The sequence below is a fragment of the Pipistrellus kuhlii genome, unplaced genomic scaffold (assembly GCF_014108245.1).
Source record: "Pipistrellus kuhlii isolate mPipKuh1 unplaced genomic scaffold, mPipKuh1.p scaffold_m20_p_5, whole genome shotgun sequence".
Taxonomy (NCBI): domain Eukaryota; kingdom Metazoa; phylum Chordata; class Mammalia; order Chiroptera; family Vespertilionidae; genus Pipistrellus; species Pipistrellus kuhlii.
In genome coordinates, this window is record NW_023425551.1 from 11162342 (window position 1) to 11182604 (window position 20263).

General features: G+C 35.0%; 1 protein-coding gene across 2 annotated transcripts in view; it reads left to right on the forward strand.

Annotated features, from left to right (window-relative positions):
- The window catches only part of NKAIN2 (sodium/potassium transporting ATPase interacting 2), a 741160-nt gene that overhangs the window by 351715 nt on the left and 369182 nt on the right, over nucleotides 1–20263 (forward strand). For both annotated transcript variants that reach the window (XM_036414935.2, XM_036414937.2), the window contains exon 2: nucleotides 2671–2808. In XM_036414935.2, coding sequence (XP_036270828.1) covers nucleotides 2671–2808 — 138 coding nt within the window. The remainder of the gene's footprint in view (nucleotides 1–2670; nucleotides 2809–20263) is intronic.

The window sequence follows — 20263 nt, forward strand, 5'->3', positions numbered from 1 at the left end:
GTGAAAGCATTTTGTTTTTAAACTAGGTGTGCCTGGAGTCCACACAGTAGGGGCAGACAGAGGAACCATGCACAGAAACCGACATTTCTGTTCTAACACTTACCACTTCTCAGACCTCAGCGGATCACTTAGCCACACCGCCTCTTAGATTACTTAATCTGAAAAATAGGACAATCATAGTTATCTCCCTGGTGTTTGTGCAGAATCAATAAGACAACACATGATGTGGAATAGTATGAATGTCCAGCAGAAATGTAATTTAGTGAATATGTTTTCTCTTTACCCCAACCCCACACCCTTCCCAGTAATTTTATAGTTGCAACACATCCTATTGGAAGAGATTCTTGGAAAAAACTGAAGCTACTCCTCTAAGTGATTACTATGATACTCACTGATTTTTTTTTTAGCAAATATTCTATTTTTCAGACCTAGCTCTAAATTACACAATCCATGATAAAGCTACTTATGATGGCTAATAGGGCCAATCAAAAAAAAAGAGGAAATGGCAGAAATGTTATAAGTGAAGAACTGCACATTAACTTATTCAGTCTGCATAACCTTGTAAATAATACTTGATGACACTATTAGTTCTGTCATGAAAAAAAAGGCTGATAAATGTTGATGTGATTTTATTTTAGCTTTGCAGTCAGAGCAAGTATATTATCATCTATATATTCTTTATAATTAACGACGGAACTGCTATTTTCTTCCATAATTCAAGCACTAATGGGATTACCCGCTGTTTGACTGATGTGCTTCATCCTCTATACTTTTTCCCTGTTGCGTCCCCACAGTTATGATGCTCAAAATTTATAGTTTACATTCTTCTTGCTGCTGTTTTTCATCCCTGCTCACTACTTATTCATATGCTATGGATAAGAGAGATCTCTGTACGAATGGGCTTTTACACAGATGATTAGCCATGGTGCTCTGAGAACCACCACCTATTTTTACACTATTGATGTATTCCAATAAGACACATGCAACACCACCTAACCTCACAGTGGGTCTTCTTCATAGGAAGTATTAAGCGTATACTCACAGGTGAAGGACTGTTTCATCAGAAGGCAGTTCAAGGTTATGAGTCTGGGGTCACGTTCACGTTCCATGCCAGTCTGGTTATGAGTGAGAACATGACTTTCCACTGATGAGGCTCTGTTGGCATTTGTGGATTTATATTCAGGCTGGAACAGACGTAGCTGCCCTTTTCGTAAGCATTGCCATGACCAAGTGAAAATGACCAGGCAGGGCTGTTATGTTGCAAACACGACACTGGTATCCAGTGTGCCTGAGGAAACACAGGTGCTGTGCAAACAGTTGTCATGGGCTTCTTTTCTCTTCCACTGCCTGATGGGAGCATATGCTGCTCAGCTAAAGAAGTTCAGTGGCAACGATGATCATTCAAATGGTCTTCAAACTAAGCTACGTGTATTTCCTTTAACGGTTTTAAGAGTTAGGGTGTCCTTCTGACAAGAATTAAGTTTAAAGCGCAATGATGTTGGTAACATGGGGTTTTTACAGATAATTTTCCTTCACAGCCTGAGTTAAAAAGTTTTGTTGAATCTTTGTTAGGAACATCAGGTCCTTTCACAGTGTTTTAACTCCAAGAGAACGTTTATTGTCAACCTGGGGCAGGCAGGCAGGAAGAAGAAAGCTGGGTTTAAGACACCCCTCCCCTCTTGCTTCATGAGATCTGAAGAGAGACTTGCCATCTGTCCAGGTTTCACTTTTCAGTATAAAATGCCACTTCAGTATAAAAAGAGCCAATCTTAGTTTTTTTATTGTTTTTTATTTTTTATTTTTTGATGGTTTGGTTGCTTGGTTGGTTGGTTTGCTTTCCCCGCTGACTGCACATTTACATATGTCTTCATGGTAAAACGATAAGCACAGAAGAACATAGGGGAGTTTGAAATGACTTCCTTGCTTTTTTGATAACAGGGATGCTTTATTTTTATTTCCATTGAAATAGAAAATTAATTCCATTATTTAATTTTCTTTTAGAGCCTTCCTTTTACTTGGTTACGGTCCTCACAGGGTATGACAAAAAGCCATGTTTGATTTACAATCCAATACTCTTAGGGTTAGAAGAACCTTAGATATTAGTTGGAGTCCTGCATTTTGCAGATGAGGAATCAGACCTCTGGAGAAGGGAAATGACTTTCTGGGGGCTGATACAGAAGAAAAAGAACTACTGAGTAAGTCAAGAGGCCTGAATTCTACAAGCAGATTTGCATGTAAAATTCAGGCCTCTTGACTTAGTAGTTCTTTTTTCTTCTGTATCAGCCCCTTTTGTTCTCTTCCCTTGTGTAAGGACATTGAGCAGATGTTAACCACAAGCCCTTCCTGTGGACTCCGCGAAGAACTTTCAGGTTGATGAGCTCAAGTGCTTGACAGTGACTATGGCACTATAATTTATCCTGTGACTGCACAGGAGACATCCTGTGAATAATGCTGGAAGCCTCCACAAACTCAACCCTGAGAGGATTGTTAGTGTCTATGGATCCACAGCTCCCAGAGTTTTCATTTGAAATAGACCTGAAAATGTCATTCATACTGTTAAACTAATGCCAGATATGGGTACCATATCATAATTGCTAATCAGGTGTCAGTGAGATCCAGTGCTTTCTTTCATCAGTGTGCTCACCTGTGTATCCCGTTTTGCTCTTCTAGGTTTGTGTGCTGGAGAGGCAAATATTTGACTTCCTTGGATATCAGTGGGCACCTATCCTGGCAAATTTTGTACATATTATTATCGTCATTCTTGGTTTATTTGGAACTATTCAATATAGACCTCGTTACATAAAAGGAGTAAGTATCCTTCCTACCTTTTTCAAATGTTACTGAAATAGAGAAATGTATGAAAATGCCTTCAGATTTATATGCATAACCTCTCCTTAAAGTAAATGTTTGTTTTTATAGTTTCAAATGGCATCTACAATAGCTGAAAATGTCAAGTTTAGAGCATATGACAGTGAATACAATCCAATTGGTTTCATAAAGTGTACTTTCAAATTTTCTTTTGTAATTAAAAGCAGAATTATGCCTCTATGTTTACAAAGTATAAAGTCATAGCCTCTGACAAAATAGATTTAATGGGAATTTTCCCACTTTAAATAATCATATTTTTAAAAATTGAATAAAGATAGTTTAAATTAATACAAATGAATTTATAGTTTCAGTGTGAACATATTACTACAGATTAGGGTTAAAAATTGACATGTTTAAAGCCAGAGAAGTCTGGACCAATATCTCTGTGTTTTCCATGATTTCCTTTCTGGCTCAGAGAAAGTATTTTGCATTCCCACTCAAGTTAAGCTTACTTAACATAAAAGTGAAATCCAACTGTGTTGCAGTTGCTATGGGAACCATACTTAGGATTTTTTTACTTTTGTATGTACCTCAGATCTCAGCTATAGCTCTTCATTAATGTCTTTTTTTCTGTCTCATCATTTTTCCCCTCTGTCTTCTATTTTAACAAAGGAAAAGTCTATAGGCATTTATTTAAAATTATAAAGTGAGTTTGTGGTAAAAGTAGACATAGAAGATAGCACAGGTGAAGCGCTGCCTTATTCAGCACAAGCCAGCAGGTTGTCTGGGTTTTAGGAAGCCCTCCCTCACATAAAAGATGCCTCCTATGACCTGCCCTCTTTGTCATCTGGAACCCAGATAATGCTCCTTGGTTCAGAAATAGGCAATACGATAGCAAGTGGGGCCCAGGCATTCACTGTCTGGTTAAAGATGAGCAAAAAGTTCATAGTCTTTTCAGAGTGCACACCCAGAAATGGAGTGCATGTCGTATCTAAGGCTATGTACCCATGTAAATCTCATAAAAAGACAGATGTGTTCTATTGCAGAGTGAAGTTTTTCACTGCACAGGATATTAATAGTACAGTTCATATTTTAAAATATAAATTGTACTTTGATCCGATATAGGCACACTCTTAGAGGGTTTGGGAGTGAAGTCATAATACCTAGGTTAAAATCTTGCATCTGCCAAACTCTGTGCGACTTTAATATTTTTGCTTATTGATTGAGTTTAGAATGAGAGAGGAAGGAAGGAAGGAAGGAAGGAAGGAAGGAAGAGAGAGAGAGAGAGAGAGAGAGAGAGAGAGAGAGAGAGAGAGAGAGAGAGAGAGAGAGAGAGAGAGAGAAAGAGAGAGAGGGAGGGAGGGAGAGAGACTGACCTTGATTTGTTGTTTTACTTATGTATGCACTCATTGGCTGATTCTTGTGTGTGCCCTGACCCAGGATCAACCCCGCCAATTTGGCCTATTGGGATGATGCTCTAACCCAGTGGGCGGCAAATTTATTAGTCAACAGAGCCAAATATCAACAGTACAACAATTGAAATTTATTTTGAAAGCCACAGTTTTTAAACTTAAACTTCTTCTAACACCACTTCTTCAGAATAGACTCGCCCAGGCCATCGTATTTTTGTGAAAGAGCCATATTCAAGGTGCCAAAGAGCCTCATGTGGCTCACAAGCCACAGTTTGCAGACCAGTGCTGTAAGCGACTGAGCTAAGCTTTGTGTGACCTTAGAGAGCATAACCTCACTGATTCTCAATGTTCCTATCTTTTAAATGAAAGCATTAAATATATTAATTCATATGCTTTAATTAGTTGATGAATTATTAGCCATTATATAAAATATTCTTAACTTTTCTTTTATTAATAAAAGACCTGGAGGTTTATCCATGATTTTATCCTTACAAATCATGCCATTCTGATCATTATACAAATAGATATGTCACCTCCATTTCTGATGAGGTTCTTGGGACAAAAATCTAGGTGTGGATCAAAATGTACAGTTTAAAAACTCGGAGGTTTGTTTTGAGGGATAAATGAGATATTCTATAAAATATCCTTAGCACAAAACTTGGTGTTTAAAAATTTGTCGATAACTGTTAGCTATAACAGTTTGCTCTTTATTGTTATTACTTTAAAATAATACTAAACTATATAGATTAACAATAGGCTGGCAGGCACTTTAAAATAGAGTAAGGTGTCCCAAGCTGTTAGTTGGGCTATTTCTGTCCCTTTTATTCTAAGCTGCTACAACTCTGAAATGTGGTACGTGATTTCTATGTATCAAATTATAATCTCATCCCTGTATATAAAATACATACCCAAAAATCTTTTCAAGATGGGCTGCTCTCTCTGGCATGAAAGGTAAAGCAGGAAGCCGTGGGACATCTTTAAGATTGTTAGAACTTTTGTGTAGCTCAGAAAGCCTGAAATCTTTCTGCGGTCTTAACAAGGTGTCTTAGAGCTACGTCTGTGATTTGATCTTGACTAGCAGACAGCATTTTGAATTTGATCTTTTCTTTGAGACATTGTCTTACTTGGAAAATCTCTTGACAACTGGAGATGCTGTAAATGTGAAACTTTTATTTTCTAAATCAGCAATTCCTGAATTGGAAATATATCCTGTAAATAATACTTGAGAAATGAATTTTTTTTGCTCATTTTTCTCTTAAATATCATGTTATATGTGTTTAAAAAATGACCAGTAACATGGTCAATTCTTTGCTTGAAACCCCCTTCACCTGGTCCACAAGTGTATAAGTAGACTAGAGGCCCAATGCATGAAATTCATGCAAGGGACTCGGCCCTCACAGCCCTGGCTTCATCCAGAAGGACTTCCGGAAGGTTGGTTGGCTGACGGGACTAATTAGCATATTGCACTTTTATTATTATAGATTCTCTGTCTTTCTAGTTACTGCAAGCTCTGGTCAGGCTGTTCTGACAATTATCTTCATGAGTCCTCTTGCCTCTGGCCCTCTAAAACAGCTTCCTGATGTTCTTCCTGTCTCCACCTAGGGTCTCCTTGCTGCCCTTCTGGCCTCCACCTGCCTTCTTGTCTCCAAATTAATGCTGACAAGCATTACTGAGTTTATGTTACAGTACCACTCAAATTTTAGTACCAATTGCTGTTCTAGTTATTAATACCTATTTTTGTATAATTTCTGTATAGCAAACCATTTCTGTATAATACACGGGATCTGATGGCTGTGAAACCATATTGAAAGTCAAAAGTGCAATCAGGAAAATAGATATGAAATTAAGACTTTTCAGTTTCCCTTAAGTGGAAAAAACAACTACTGCTACAATTAAAAGACACTTCAATGGCATCATAGATGACAAAAATTTTGCTCAATGAAGGAACTGGTTTTAGCCTCTTATCAAACAATTTGAAACTTATATGACCAATTCATTGTTCATTCTACCAATTATACTAATGTTATATGTTATACTATATATAATATAATATAAAATACAGTTGCTGTTTTTGTATATATTATGCTATTTCCATATAATTATTATTTAAAAAAATTCCCTACTATCTCCACAAAAATTCCTCATCTTTATTTGTAATTTAATTCCTTGGGAGGAATTTCCTAGATATAATAAAATAATAGGAATAATTTTAAGGCTCTTAATATATAACTGAGAATTGCCTATCCCTAATTATTTTACTAAATTTTCCTCCCACCACTGTACAGCAGAGTCTATTTCACTGCACTCCGACTAACCCTGAATATTATCTGTTCTCACTTTTGTTAATCTGTAGGAGAAGAAAATATATTTTAAATTGCATTTCTTATTTTTCAGAGTTGGGCTTTTTCATATGTTCATTAACCATTTTTATTTCCTTTTGGGGAAGTTATCTTTTTGTGTTCACTGTTCATTTTCCCCCTGGAGTCTTAGTGTTTATCTCTCTATGGATCACATAGAAAATATATTTAATCTTTAAATATTATAAATTTTCATTTGATGTTTATTATTTTTCTCTCATTAAAATTAACTTTCTTTCTCTTTGAGATATCTTGCATTGCTTTAAACATTATAAAATGCACATATTATTTGAAAGTGTAATATTAAGGCTTCAGTATCTTTAGGTCTAAATTTACTAAAACAAAAAGTCAGATATCCTGAAATGGAGTCGAAGAAATGCGTCCCTTTCCACATTTGCTGTTTGTAAAGATTTTTATTTATTGATGCTACATTTTACTCTATCTAACTGAAAAAAACAAGCCCCCAAAAAGCATGTTGGCATCATCTGAAACACGGAACATATTATCAACAAATAAAATGGAGAGAGTATGGTATATTTAAGACTAGAGAAGACATTTAAAAAAATTAAAGCAGTTAATTGGAACAAGAAGCTATTAGTATTCTTTTAGGGCATCTGGCTTTCAAGGAGTATAATATACTGAAGGAAAATGAAATTAATTATTTCAGTTTCAAGCAAAGGAAACATAGAGCCAGAATTCATAGAAAGCATCTAAATTGTGTAATCTCAATAGTATCACTCCCCATCCCCTTGGGGGGGGAAAAAAAGCCCCAATTAACTTTGGTGAAATAACCCATGAATAAACACATACATGGCTCCCATGAAAGCATTACCTTTTGTCATAAGTCATTTCTTTACTTCTTTCTATTTAATGAAGTTAGTTTGAAAGAATAAAAATACCTTATACAGTTTGGATCCATTGGCTTGATCAAAGAAACCCAGTCTCAAAACTAGATATGAATTAAAAATAGCTAAACATGTATTGCTCAAATTTCATAAGAATGTAGAAGAATACAGCATACCAAAATCAAGGTAAAATTTGTAAGAATCATATATTTTATTCTTGCCACTTTTGTTACCCTCCACCTTGATACCTTTCTCTACAAATCCTATAAACCTCACCTGAAATTCACAGCACTTTTGCCTTAGTCCATATGACTGGGAACTGGTAGAGTTAGGATGTGCACCCAGGTCCTCCTAACTGTCAAACCCATGCTCTTAATCACTGTATTGAACTGTCTCCTAGGAGCACAGCTGAGAGGGCCATGACCTAGCTGAAAAGTTTCATTAAGTTGTTGGCAGGTTTAAAATTTATTATGGAATTTGCAATTGGAAGAGCATTTAGATTTCAAATTGTGGTCGGCCATCTCTATATCAAGGATTACATTTTTAACTCTGTATTTAATGAAGAAAAGACCTCATCTCTCTGTAGAAAAGCCTAAATGACCATTACGACCGGCTGGTAGCTATGATGTTCACTGACTAACCAGGGGGTAGATGCTCAATGCAGGAACAGCCCCCGGGTAGTCAGTGCACTTCCACAGCCAACCTTCTGCAAGCAGCCAACCTCCTATGGTCCTTCCCCCTGCCCTACTGGCCTGCCCTGATCAGCCAGGCCAAGGGACTCCACTGTGCATGAATTCCTGCGCTGGACCTCTAGTGTGTTAAGAATTAAGAACAGAAAACCCTTAGTGATAGATACTTTAGTCTTGGGGAAGAACAGTATCACAGGGTATCCTTAATTTCCAGAAATTAATGTTACCCTGTTTCCCCGAAAATAAGACAGTGTCATATATTAATTTTTGCCCCAAATATGCGCTAGGTCTTATTTTCAAGAGATGTCTTATTTTTCCATGAAGAAGAATATGGTACACATTTATTGTTAAATGAAAATAAAGGAAATTTATTACCTGTATACGGTATGGTAGTACGGTAGTTGTCAACATAAACCAGACAAACTGTGAATCCTATAGTATCAAGAATTTACTCGTTATTCAATGACAATCATGTCATAATCTTCTGGAACATCATCATAATAATCCAATTCCTGAATTTCCAGGTGAATTTCTTGTGACTCCATTTCTTTCAGAATCAGTGGACCAAATCTCTCATGTTTAGCCTAGGGGAGCCTTATTTTTGGGGGGATGCCTTATATTTCACTCAGAAGGAAACCTGTAAGTAGGTCTTATTTTTAGAGGATGTCTTATTTTTGGGGAAACACGGTAGAATTATATTTTTATAGCAATAAACATTTTAATGTTGACAATGCTTATGTAAACATATATGCATATATTATATAATTTATATATGATGTATAATTATATATTAAGGATGAAATATCTCCACACTTGTTATTTGAAAAGAGCTTCAAATAATTGATGGGAGAATTTGTTTCTATGTAATTGAAAAAATTACCCATAATATATACCAAAAATATGTATGTATATTACATATCTAATGAATATTCTTCTCAGGACATCAGTAACTAATCCTAAAATCAAATGAATGGGGAAGATTAAATTGTTGTTTTGTTTTGTTTTGTTACTGAAGCCAAGAGATTAAAATAATATGGTTATGGCTAATTTGATAAAGCAGAGCTGTGATGATTAAAAAGACAAGCCCATTTTCATGAATTTTCATTCCTTGTGTTTTAAGAGTAATAAACTGTTAGGCTATGCATATTATTATGTCCCTATTGATTCTTCCAAAATAATTAAAAGAACTGAATATTCCTTTTATGACATGTATTAAAGTTTTAAATGGTAATGTCTGCTTATTTCTTAGTACTAAACTCTGTTCCTTAATTTAGGCCACAGTGGTGTTTTGTCTTCTTTGTTTTTGTTTCTGTTTTTTCACCTCACAGTATCTTTTAAGGCATTGCATGTGCTTGTCGATGAGTTCTCCCCCTTGAGGGAGGGTGTAGAATAGGAAGACAACCGTGAGGCATTTTCAGACAAGGCTTCACTTGCTCTGACTTCCTTCGCTGTGCTTTCCTGGAGCCAGAGTGCTAAAGGAGAGGATCCTCATCATCCTGGGCAAGGCTTGTAGGCAGCTTGGTGACTGGGAGACAAAGAGAAGGCCTAGTTTGTAAAAAAAAAACAAAAAAAAAAAAAAAAAACATTCTAATGTGGCAATGTGGGAAATGTATAGACACCTCAGAGCAAAATAGTAAAAGCAAATAGTCAGGTAATTAATGTGTATTATAAAAGAAAACCTTTCTAAATTTCTGGACTTGACTCTTTACTGATGATCAGCCATGATTTGAATGTTAGTTGTTCATGGAGCTCCGATCTGCATGTACCTATATAACCTATAGGAATAAATGGGGTGCACTTTCTTTTTCATTTTTTTAAAATACATTTTATTGATTTTTTACAGAGACGAAGGGAGAGGGATAGAGAGTTAGAAACATCTATGATGAGAGAAACATCAACCAGTTGCCTCTTGCACATCCCCCACCGGGGATGTGCCCACAACCAATGTACATGCCCTTGACTGGAATCGAACCCGGGACCTTTCAGTCTGTAGACCAACGCTCTATCCACTGAGCCAAACCGGTTTCGGCATGAGGTGCACTTTCTAAGTCCTATTTCTAGGTCATATGCTTCTTTCACTCTAATAATGTTACCTCCCTAAAAATATATGCACTATTGCAGTCATTTTTAAGTTGTTTGTCTATATTCAAATAGTTGTTTTGCCTCTTCTATTTAATTTTTCAAGGAGAAAAAGAAACCTCCAAAAGAAAAGTCACTGCAGCTAAAGCATTAAAAATGTGCATTTCCTGTGTTCAGGACAGAAAATCAATGTAGATTAGCAGTAAAGAGACTTGGAATAGTAGTAAATTAACAGTGACTACTGTTAATGACTTAGACTAGTTTTGAAAATAAGTCTTTTCCCATAAGCCTAGAAGAAGGAAAAACCCATCATCATTACAAGTTTTACAAATGCAGCCTTCTCTAAAATAAATGTCATAATGAGACATGGTGAATGCGATTTATTCTCCAAAGGATGTTTTCCCTCTGGGAACTATGGGCCATTTATTCTATAAGAAGAAACTGGATGCTCACATTCTGATGTTAGGCTGTGACTAAAGATTTTCAGAACATGGTAAATATAAGTCGCTGCATTTTGACCATCTAAATTCATGTTTGAAAAACATCAAATACATTTTTTTAAAAATGTTTAAAGGAACATGTTGTGATATATGTGCGTGTATTCATTTCTTTTCTAAAATAAAAAAAAATAAAATTAACTCATAGATATTTTTAAACTAAAAAGTAAAATTTGACATAAAATAAAAGTCCTTTTCCTTACCCCTCTCCAGTTGATCTTAATGTATTTGTAATTTTTCTAGAATATAGACCTCAGATGCCTGTAAAAGCAAAATCATTGTAGTCTAATATATTTTTAATTACATTTATATTTTATAGTTCCTTTCTCCCTCCACTGGACTTTTGGTTGCCTTGCTTTATTCTTATGAGGAAAAAAAAAAAACTTTTTTGAAATCTCTATTGTTGAAAGTATTACTATGTCCTCTACCCCTGCTTCTAACACACCCTTACCCGCCTACCCCAGGCCTTCACCACCCTATTGTCCATGGGTTATGTATATATATGCACACAAGTGCTCTGGTTACTCTCTTCCCACCAACCCCTTAAAAATATTTTTTTCTCTAAATATATTTCTAATTTGTCTTCATTCGATCTATGACTTGGTATTTATTTTTCTTCTTATTTTGGAAACTCATTACTTTCCTCTTTGAATTTAGACCATGAATTTAGGCAACTTCTTTATATGTGACCATGATTTCATCTGTAGCTTTTTGTTTTAATGGTGACTCTTATTCCCTGGAGATTTATTCCTCACATAGTATTTTGTCCATTTGCTCCTAACAGAATTGATTGTTCTCTATGTTTGGTAAACATTTGTCTTCCTGCTTTATTCTCCCGAGTTAAATTCATGCTTTCTTAGATCCTGTGTATTTTCTCTCTGATATTCTTCACAAAATTTCCTGAAAAGGTGAGATAACATGTCTGAATTTATTCTTCCTTTGTACACTGGAGAAATAGTTTTGCTAGATGCAGAATTTATTATAAAAATTATTTTTTTCTTAGAATACTAAACTATTGCTCAGATGATTCTAGGAAGCAGTGTGAGTGATGGGAAGTCTGATATCAGTCTGTTCTTCATTTGTAAATAACTTTTAAAATTTTCTTGAAATAATCAGTTTATACTTGTTTCAACATTTTAAAATAGAGTGTCTAAGCATAGATCTAATTTTAAAAATTTGTAGGCTCTTTTGATTTGAAACTATGAATGCCTTCTAGTCTGGACTGTAAACATATTATATTAATGATTCTCTATGCTTTTGAACATTTGCCTTGGTTTTCTCTAGATAATTTTTATTTAGCAGGTATATATACATTAAAGGCCTGGTGCATGAATTTGTGCATGGGTGGGGTCAATTGGCCTAGCCAGCAATCAGGGCCAATTGGAGCTAATTGGGACCAGCCAGCCCGGGGGAGGGATGAGGGAGGTTGGCTGGCCATGGAGGTTGGATGTGGGCACACACTGACCACCAGGGGGAAGCTCTTGCATTGAGCGTCTGCTCCCTTGCTCCCTGGTGGTCAGTGAGTCCTCATAGCAACTAGTCAACCAATCATTCAATCAATTGGTCATAACAGTTGTTTAGGCATATATATATATATATATATATATATATATATATATATATATATGTATGTGTGTGTGTGTGTGTGTGTGTGTGTGTGTGTGTACACACACACGCATACACAATAGAGGCCCTATGCATGAAATTCATGCAAGGAGCTTGGCCCTCACAGCCCCAGCTTCATCTGGAAGGCATTTTGGAAGGATATCCAGATAGTCATTCAGCTGCCCAGTCCAATTAGCATATTACACTTTTATGATTATATATATACTAGAGGCCCAGGGCAGGACATTTCAGGCACGGCAAGGGGGGGAGGAGGTTGGCGTCCCTCAGCCCAGCCTGCAGCTTCTCCATTCTTGGACCCGTCGGACATGCCTCTTGCAATCCAGGACCCAGGCGGCATTGCCCAGGCCACAGCTGCAGGAGCCCAGGACCAGGACTGGGATTGGGGTGGGGGTGTGGGGGCAGGGTGGCTTTGTCCGGGCAGCAGCTACAGGTGCCTAAGACCTGGACTGGGACCAGGGGTGGGGAGGTTTTGTCCAGGCCACAGTCTCAGGCAACCTGGACCAGGACAGGGACAAGAAGTGGGGCAGCTTCCCCAGGGCCCGGCTTTGTCAGGAAGGACATCCAAACGGTCATCTGGAAGACATCTGGTCTAATTAGCATATTAACCTTTTATTAGTGTGTGTGTGTATATGTGTATACACACACATACATACACACATATGATAGCTGTTTGTTTACTCACATAATTTTTAACTTATTATAATATGTCTTATGCCCTGACCAGTGTTGCTCAATGGATAGAGCATCAGCCTGTGGACTCAATGGTCCCAGGTTCCATTCTGGTCAGGGGCATGTACCTTGGTTGCAGGCACATACCCAGTGGGGAGTGTGCAGGAGGCAGCTGATCAATGTTTCTCTCTCATCAATGTTTCTAGCTCTCTATCCCTTTCCCTTCCTCTCTGTAAAAAAATCAATTATATATATTGTATATATATGTGTGTGTGTGTGTGTGTGTGTGTGTGTGTGTGTGTGTGTGTATTTTTTTAAGTCTCTTTTTTTTTTCTCCAGAGATTTAAATGCTTGGCAGGTTCTAAAAGTTGTGCAGGGAATATCACTGTTCTCCAGTCCTGTTTTTATGCTCACTTTTGTTCCCATGTTTCTTCCTCAAGTCACCAGAGAATACAGAACTCTGCCTCACAATTCAGCTTCCTTTGTATCTGTTGCCCCCTGCACATATTGTAAACTGCCAATCATTCCAGCCTACTTATTAATCAATATTTACATGTGTGATCTTCCTCTTCCAGCAGCTGACTAAAATATCTCTGCTGTTAATGTTTTACTGCTGATAGTTGTAGGGCTGTGTGCAGCATGCTCAGTTTGTCTTTTTTAATCAGAAGTGGAACATTAACTGTTGAAGCTCATTAAGCATGTTTTACTTTAGAGTCATTTCCTTTTTTTCAATGAGATCTGAACAAATGACAACGTCCTTATTAGATACTTGGTGTGTTAAGTAGCCAGTACCAAAAATATAATAACATAGGGGTGACACCTCCAATCATTTCACTAGCCTCTATTTAATCACCTGTGCACAGTTATATAATGTAATCACTTGGGTGTGTATTGTGCAACCAGTATATGTTATAAAGTACTCGGGGAACTGTCTTGAAATTATCATTTTTTAATTACTCCTGGAGGTTGAATACCTGCGCCCAAAACAGTCCTTTAGTTTACAATCAATTGCAGCTTAATTTAATGGTGTAGATTTTGTGGGACATAGATTGCCTCTCTGTCCATGAAGGCTAACCCTGTATTTTCTCTGAAAAAGAACTAGGATCCTACTGTTGGCCTCATTACCGGCCTGTGTGCCAAGGTGGGTGGTTTTCATTGTCAGGTACAAATCTTATCTGACTCCTCAGCTCTGTGGTATCTTTCCAACCGCCAGTCAACTGCCAGTTGAAGCTCTTGGGCCTTCAGTTAACCAGTCTTAGAGACTAGCACCTTTTTTAGTAAAACCTTAAAATCAACACTTCTCAACACACATCAAAGTTCCATTAAGAAATATTATATTTTTGCAGAATTGGCTAACTGATAACTGGTCCATATATTCTCACAGCCTCGGTAACCTATTCTACACCAACAGTACTTCATACCTGTATTGTATCACTTTAGTCCTTTTAGGACATTCTTACTTCAGAATTTCATTTTAGCAATATGTCAGTTAACCTACATGTAAGTGACTTTATCAGAAATACACTGATGACATTTTCATTACAAAATTTTGTTGAAAACATTGCTTTAAATACTCATAAGAAAAATATATATTGTCTCTCATTCCTGGAAATCACAATGTTTTTCTTATGCATTAGGTTGTTTTACCTAAAAGGCCTGGTGAATGTACAAAAAAAAAAAAAAAAAAAAAAAAAAAAAGAGCTTTGCAGATTTGTTTTCTGGTAAAAGTAATACTTAATTTTTTTATACAAATGTTTAGCACTTACTGTGCACTGGATATTCTCCTAAGCACTGTCTGTGATTTCAGCATTTAAAAAACCAAAGCCCAAGCTGTTAAGGGGATGACAGTACATAGGGAATAAATATTTAATAGGTCTCAGGGATAATTGTGCAACATAAAAGTTGTGTGTGTGTGTGAATGTGTCTGTGTGTGTGTGTGTGTGTGTGTGTGTGTGTATTATGTCTTTGATACTTTACATGTGTAGTAAGTTAGTAGGTTCCCTTTACCTAGCTCATAATTATTCTACTTTTATATTTGAACTAAAGGCCCAATGCACAAAATTCATGCAAGAGTAGCCTCTGCAGCCATGCTGCCTGATCTTTCCCTCCAGCCATGGTGGCTGCCCTGATCCCACAGCTGCAGCCCCCGCTTCTTCCTGGAAGGACATCGGGAAGGATGCCTGGTCTAATTATTGCATATTATACTTTTCTTATTATAGATAATGACAACTGATTGAATATTATTCTTGATTACTAACCTGAAGAAGATTGAGGAAAGATAAGGGTAATTGGGTCCAGAAAAAAAAAATTAGAAAGGTATAAAAATTAAAATAAAACATTAAAATCCCTCGTAACCATAAAGAATTGCATTGTTATAATTTAAAAAAAATACATTTTCTATTTTTAATATCCACATGCATACTTTTTTATTTTAAAAAATAGTATTTATCCATGTCACTTGTTTCCTGTTTTATATTTACCAGGAACTTCTTACATTTAATGTTATATTATTCAATTGTTCTTTAAAGATGTAAAATTAATTCACAATTTGTAAAATGTCCAAATCTTTGCCCATTTTTTTGTTTTTATTTTTTCTTGTTAGCTTGTATTTATAGCTAATTAACCTGTTTTAATATTATAGATATTAACCTGATATTCTTCAATATGTACTGAAAATCTCCAGATCTCTTTTATATTATGTTTTTATTTTGGTCACTTTGGTCAAGTAATTTTTATTTTTATTATTGTTAAATAAAACATTTATAGTTTCTTGTATATATTTAATCTCCTGCATTTTTCTTAAGATACTTATTATTTAATCTTTTATAGAAAAATTTTAACTCATCTGGAATATATTTTAGTACTAATTAGGACACCAACACTATTTTCTTTTGTATAGATAATCATTTGGACCAGCATTTATTTTCTCAAATAATATAAATATCATATTTGTTTGTATTAAATTATCATAAGTAGTTTTCCCTAATTAGCTGTTCTGTTCCACTAATTCATTTGTATCCTATGTCACTACCTACATGGTGATTGCAATGGGTTTATAATATGTTCTGACAGATGGTAAAACAAATCTACTCAATATTTCTCTTGTTCATAGTTTTCTTATCTATTCTCCAGCATTAGTCTTTAATGGTAAATTTAAAATCATTAATTCGATTAATAACATATAGAGTTTGTACTTTTCTTTTTATATTTGTTTTTATGTAGTTTGTAAGTTTTATAACAATTGTGAATGGACAATTTTTCTCTTTGTAGGTACTTATTTTAAAATAGAAATATGTTGTCTAGGAACATTTCCCATATCAGAATCCTCTTATGAAATTTTTCTAGTATTCCTTTGCTTTTATAGGTGCTATCTTGAGACACAAACTTTGTCTTAAAAAAACAAAACAAAAAAAGCACACAAAAAAAAACCCTATATTTTATTGATTTTTTTACAGAGAAGAAGGAAGAGGGATAGAAAGTTGGAAACATGGATGAGAGAGGAACAACGATCAGCTGCCTCCTGCACACCCCCCACTGGGGATGTGCCCACAACCAAGGTACATGCCCTTGACCGGAATCGAACCCAGGACCCTTGAGTCTGCAGACTGATGCTCTATCCATTGAGCCAAACCAGTTTGAGCAAACTTTGTCATTTTTGTTTGATGTTTATAGTATTTATTTTACATTTTAGTGTATATACAAGACTCTCCAAGCAAATGTTAAATATAAATTGCAATAACAAAACTATCATTCAATTTTCTGAATTTAAATGTAAGGATTTCATTAATTTGTAATTCATTGTGTAATTGCTGTTAGTATTCAATAAGTAGTTTTACCACGTTTAAGTTATTTCCTTCCCTTTCAGAAATGGCAGTGTGTTTTATTAAATATTTTGAACCTATATTAGTATGACAATATGATTTCTTTTAAAAATCCTGGATATATTTAATAAATATTCTGCCATTAACCCAAACTTCCTTTACTAAACTATACCTTTTTTTTTTCAACATACCATTTTTTGCTTCAATTACTACATCCTATTTTCAATATTTTTATTTCCATTTTATATATTTATTTAAATATCAGATTAATTTATAGTTTTATTTGTAATACAAGGTGGGGCAAAAGTAGGTTTATAGTTGTGAGTATGCAAAGCATTGAGTTTATTCTTATATTATTATTTATGAATTATTGCATTGTTTCTCATACAAACAGCTATAAACCTACTTTGCACACCTTGTACTTTTCAAATTGCACAAGCTTCATAAAATAAATTGAGGAGATTTCCTTCTGTGATTAAATACACTTTAAATAGGTCGGGCTATTAATATTTCCTAGAACTCATCTCTGAAATCACCTAATCCTAGTATTTCATGAAGGTTGCTGTTTAATCATTTTTCTAATCCATCCTACAGTAATTGGTCTTTTCAAGTTTTCTGTTTCTTGCATTATTTTGGTAATATACATTTTGACAGAGCATCTGTTTCTGGAGCTGTGGTTTTATGTTAATGTCATAGAGTTCCACTATTATTTGATTTCTTCCTTTTTAAAATCTCTTCTTTATCCCTAATTTGGTTTCTTTTCTCATTCCTTTTTCCACCTCCTTCTGTGGACATGAAGTTATCATTTCTGCATTTGCCCTCCTCCCTCATTCTACAATAATAGGAAGAAGCAGGATCTTGATATACCATGGACACCACCCCCAGTATTAGCAGTATATTTGCTAATTTTTATAGCAATGGGTGTGGCAAATTGATGATGTAGACTTATGACTTTTCTTGATTTGGATTTTTTAGCACAGTCGGTGTGTCACATAACAATTAAAAACAATTGTTTTAAAAGAAATAAAGGTTTTGCCAAAACCAGTTTGGCTCAGTGGATAGAGTGTCGGCATGCGGACTGAAAGGTCCTAGGTTTGGTTCCGGTCAAGGGCATGTACCTTGTTTGAGGGCACATCCCCAGTAGCGGGTGTGCAAGAGGCAGCTGATTGATGATTCTCTCTCATCGATGTTTCTAACTCTCTATTCCTCTCTCTAAAAAATCAATAATATATATATATATATATATATATATATATATATATATATATATATATATATTTTTTTTTTTTTTTAAAAAAGAAATAAAGGTTTTGACTGAACAATTTCACCTTCAAGTTATTTAATTCTGAAATTTACTAACACTCTTTATTTTACAACCAAAATTGACACTAAATGAAGAATGGTCTTTGGGAGTAGCAGCTACTACAAAACCACTTTATTAAAACATTATCTGTACTATGTATTTCAAAACAATTTCTTCTTTGTAACAATATCAGAAAATACCCTGATTTTGACTCTTCAAATGACTTGTGAACAGTTTCATTGCAAGATGTCTTTTGATTGCCCAGCTGACTCCTTAATGGAATAGTTGTCATTTTCCTGGTCATTTCTGTGTTTATTTGTAGACATCTTGTCAGTGGCTTTTGGAAATGTTGGCTCATCTGGGAACTCCAGGCACAAGAACATGTTATCTAACTTCCACAGTAAACCTGTCTGCCTAGACCTGTCATATCCTGGAGCAAAATGGAATCAAGTTTTTTCTTTCTCCCCCTTTTTACTTTTTTTTTTTTTTTTTTTAGAGGTGCCACTTATGCTTAAAGAATTTTGTAAACAAAAATGTTTTACTGTGTGAACTTAACACAGTTAGCCTAGAATTTTTTTTATTTTTTATTGGGGTGTCAAGGAATGCAAAATTGGTGTGTGTGCAGAAAAAAAGTGTCCCTTGGAAATGAACTGCTGTTTTCTAAATAATTTCATTTATAGTGCAGTAAAGTTGGCACCAGGAGATGTCTTATTTTAATTCTCTTGTCACTAGTTTTTGATGGAGGGCTTAAATGTTTACTGCATTTATGAGAGTCAAAGAAGTAACCCAAACAGGCAGCTTTTAGACAAATCAATAAGACAAAAAGATTGGGCTTGAGGTGGTAAATTAGTAAAGTAATAGCGTTCATTTATACAATCTTCTTGGCCTTGACTTCCCTGTGTCTGGTGATAAGAATGTCTCTTTACCTTCCAGTACAGCATCCTTACACTGGCTATTTCTTAAGTAACTTTAATTCAAAATAATCAATATGCGAAAGTGGCACATTTTTGGTGCAGCCTACACTGAATCCCATCAATCTGTAAATGTCTTGCCTATGTAAATGTTTATGTTTATCTGCATAACCAAATTTCAGGTGAATATGCCAACAATTTCCTGGGGTGAGTAGTTGAAAATTTATAGTTAAATGTCTAGGCAAAGAATCATTTTAAACTCCCTCTATTGTTTTGCATTTATATATTTAAAATGCAAGTTAGGGATTCTTAAAACATTATTTTCTTCAGTGTATTACCTTGTATCAAGGATTGTTTCCTGCACTTCAGCCACTTTGTTCTACTATTGCCACATTTTCATTTTCTATTCAAGTTGAAGGACTACAAGGCCCAGTATGACATAAAAGATTTGAGTGTTGATTATATTATAACGGTCATATACCATTTACCCCTTATATTTCTATTCTGTGAATAGCTTATTCTTCTCCTACTAATGCTCTTCATTTATATCACACTCATATATTTGATTTCACAATTTATTTTATTGCTCCTTCAGCCTGTTGTTAATAATTGGAAAGTTATAGGATTTTGTAATTATATCCTTACCTCAAGAAGAATAATTTTTAAAAGCAAATCTTGCAAGTTCTTTTATAGAGGTATGTAGAAATATAAGTATCACATTCATCAAATGTATTCAAGAATTGGGAAAAGAATTACATTGATACTAAAGTGGCTACAGATTCACATATCAGCATAATTATAGGTCTGATATCTGTACAAAGAAAGCCATAATAAAAAGAATAAAGTAATGGAGATTCTTTGTAGAGGAGTCAGGCTAGATGAGTGACCTTTAATACATTATGTATAGCACATTTTTCTTCTTGTATCAGTGGCTATGCATCTTTTTTCAAAAAAGCATTCAGTGGATGTATTTTCCAAAGTTTGTCTTGATAAGAGTTAGGGTCGTCGCTTTTGTAAAAAGTGAAATCAGATTGATTACTGAGCTATACACATTTTTAAATTATTTTTAAGTAAAAAGTATATATTATATATCTTGTTTAATATAGTAAAGTTTCGATATTTAGAAGTTTATATGAAAGCTACTATTTAGATTATTTTTCATAGTGTAAAGTTTTGTTTATGTGATGTTGATAACCAGTTCATTGATGAGAATGTGAAAGCATGCCTGGATCCATACTACTTTTTT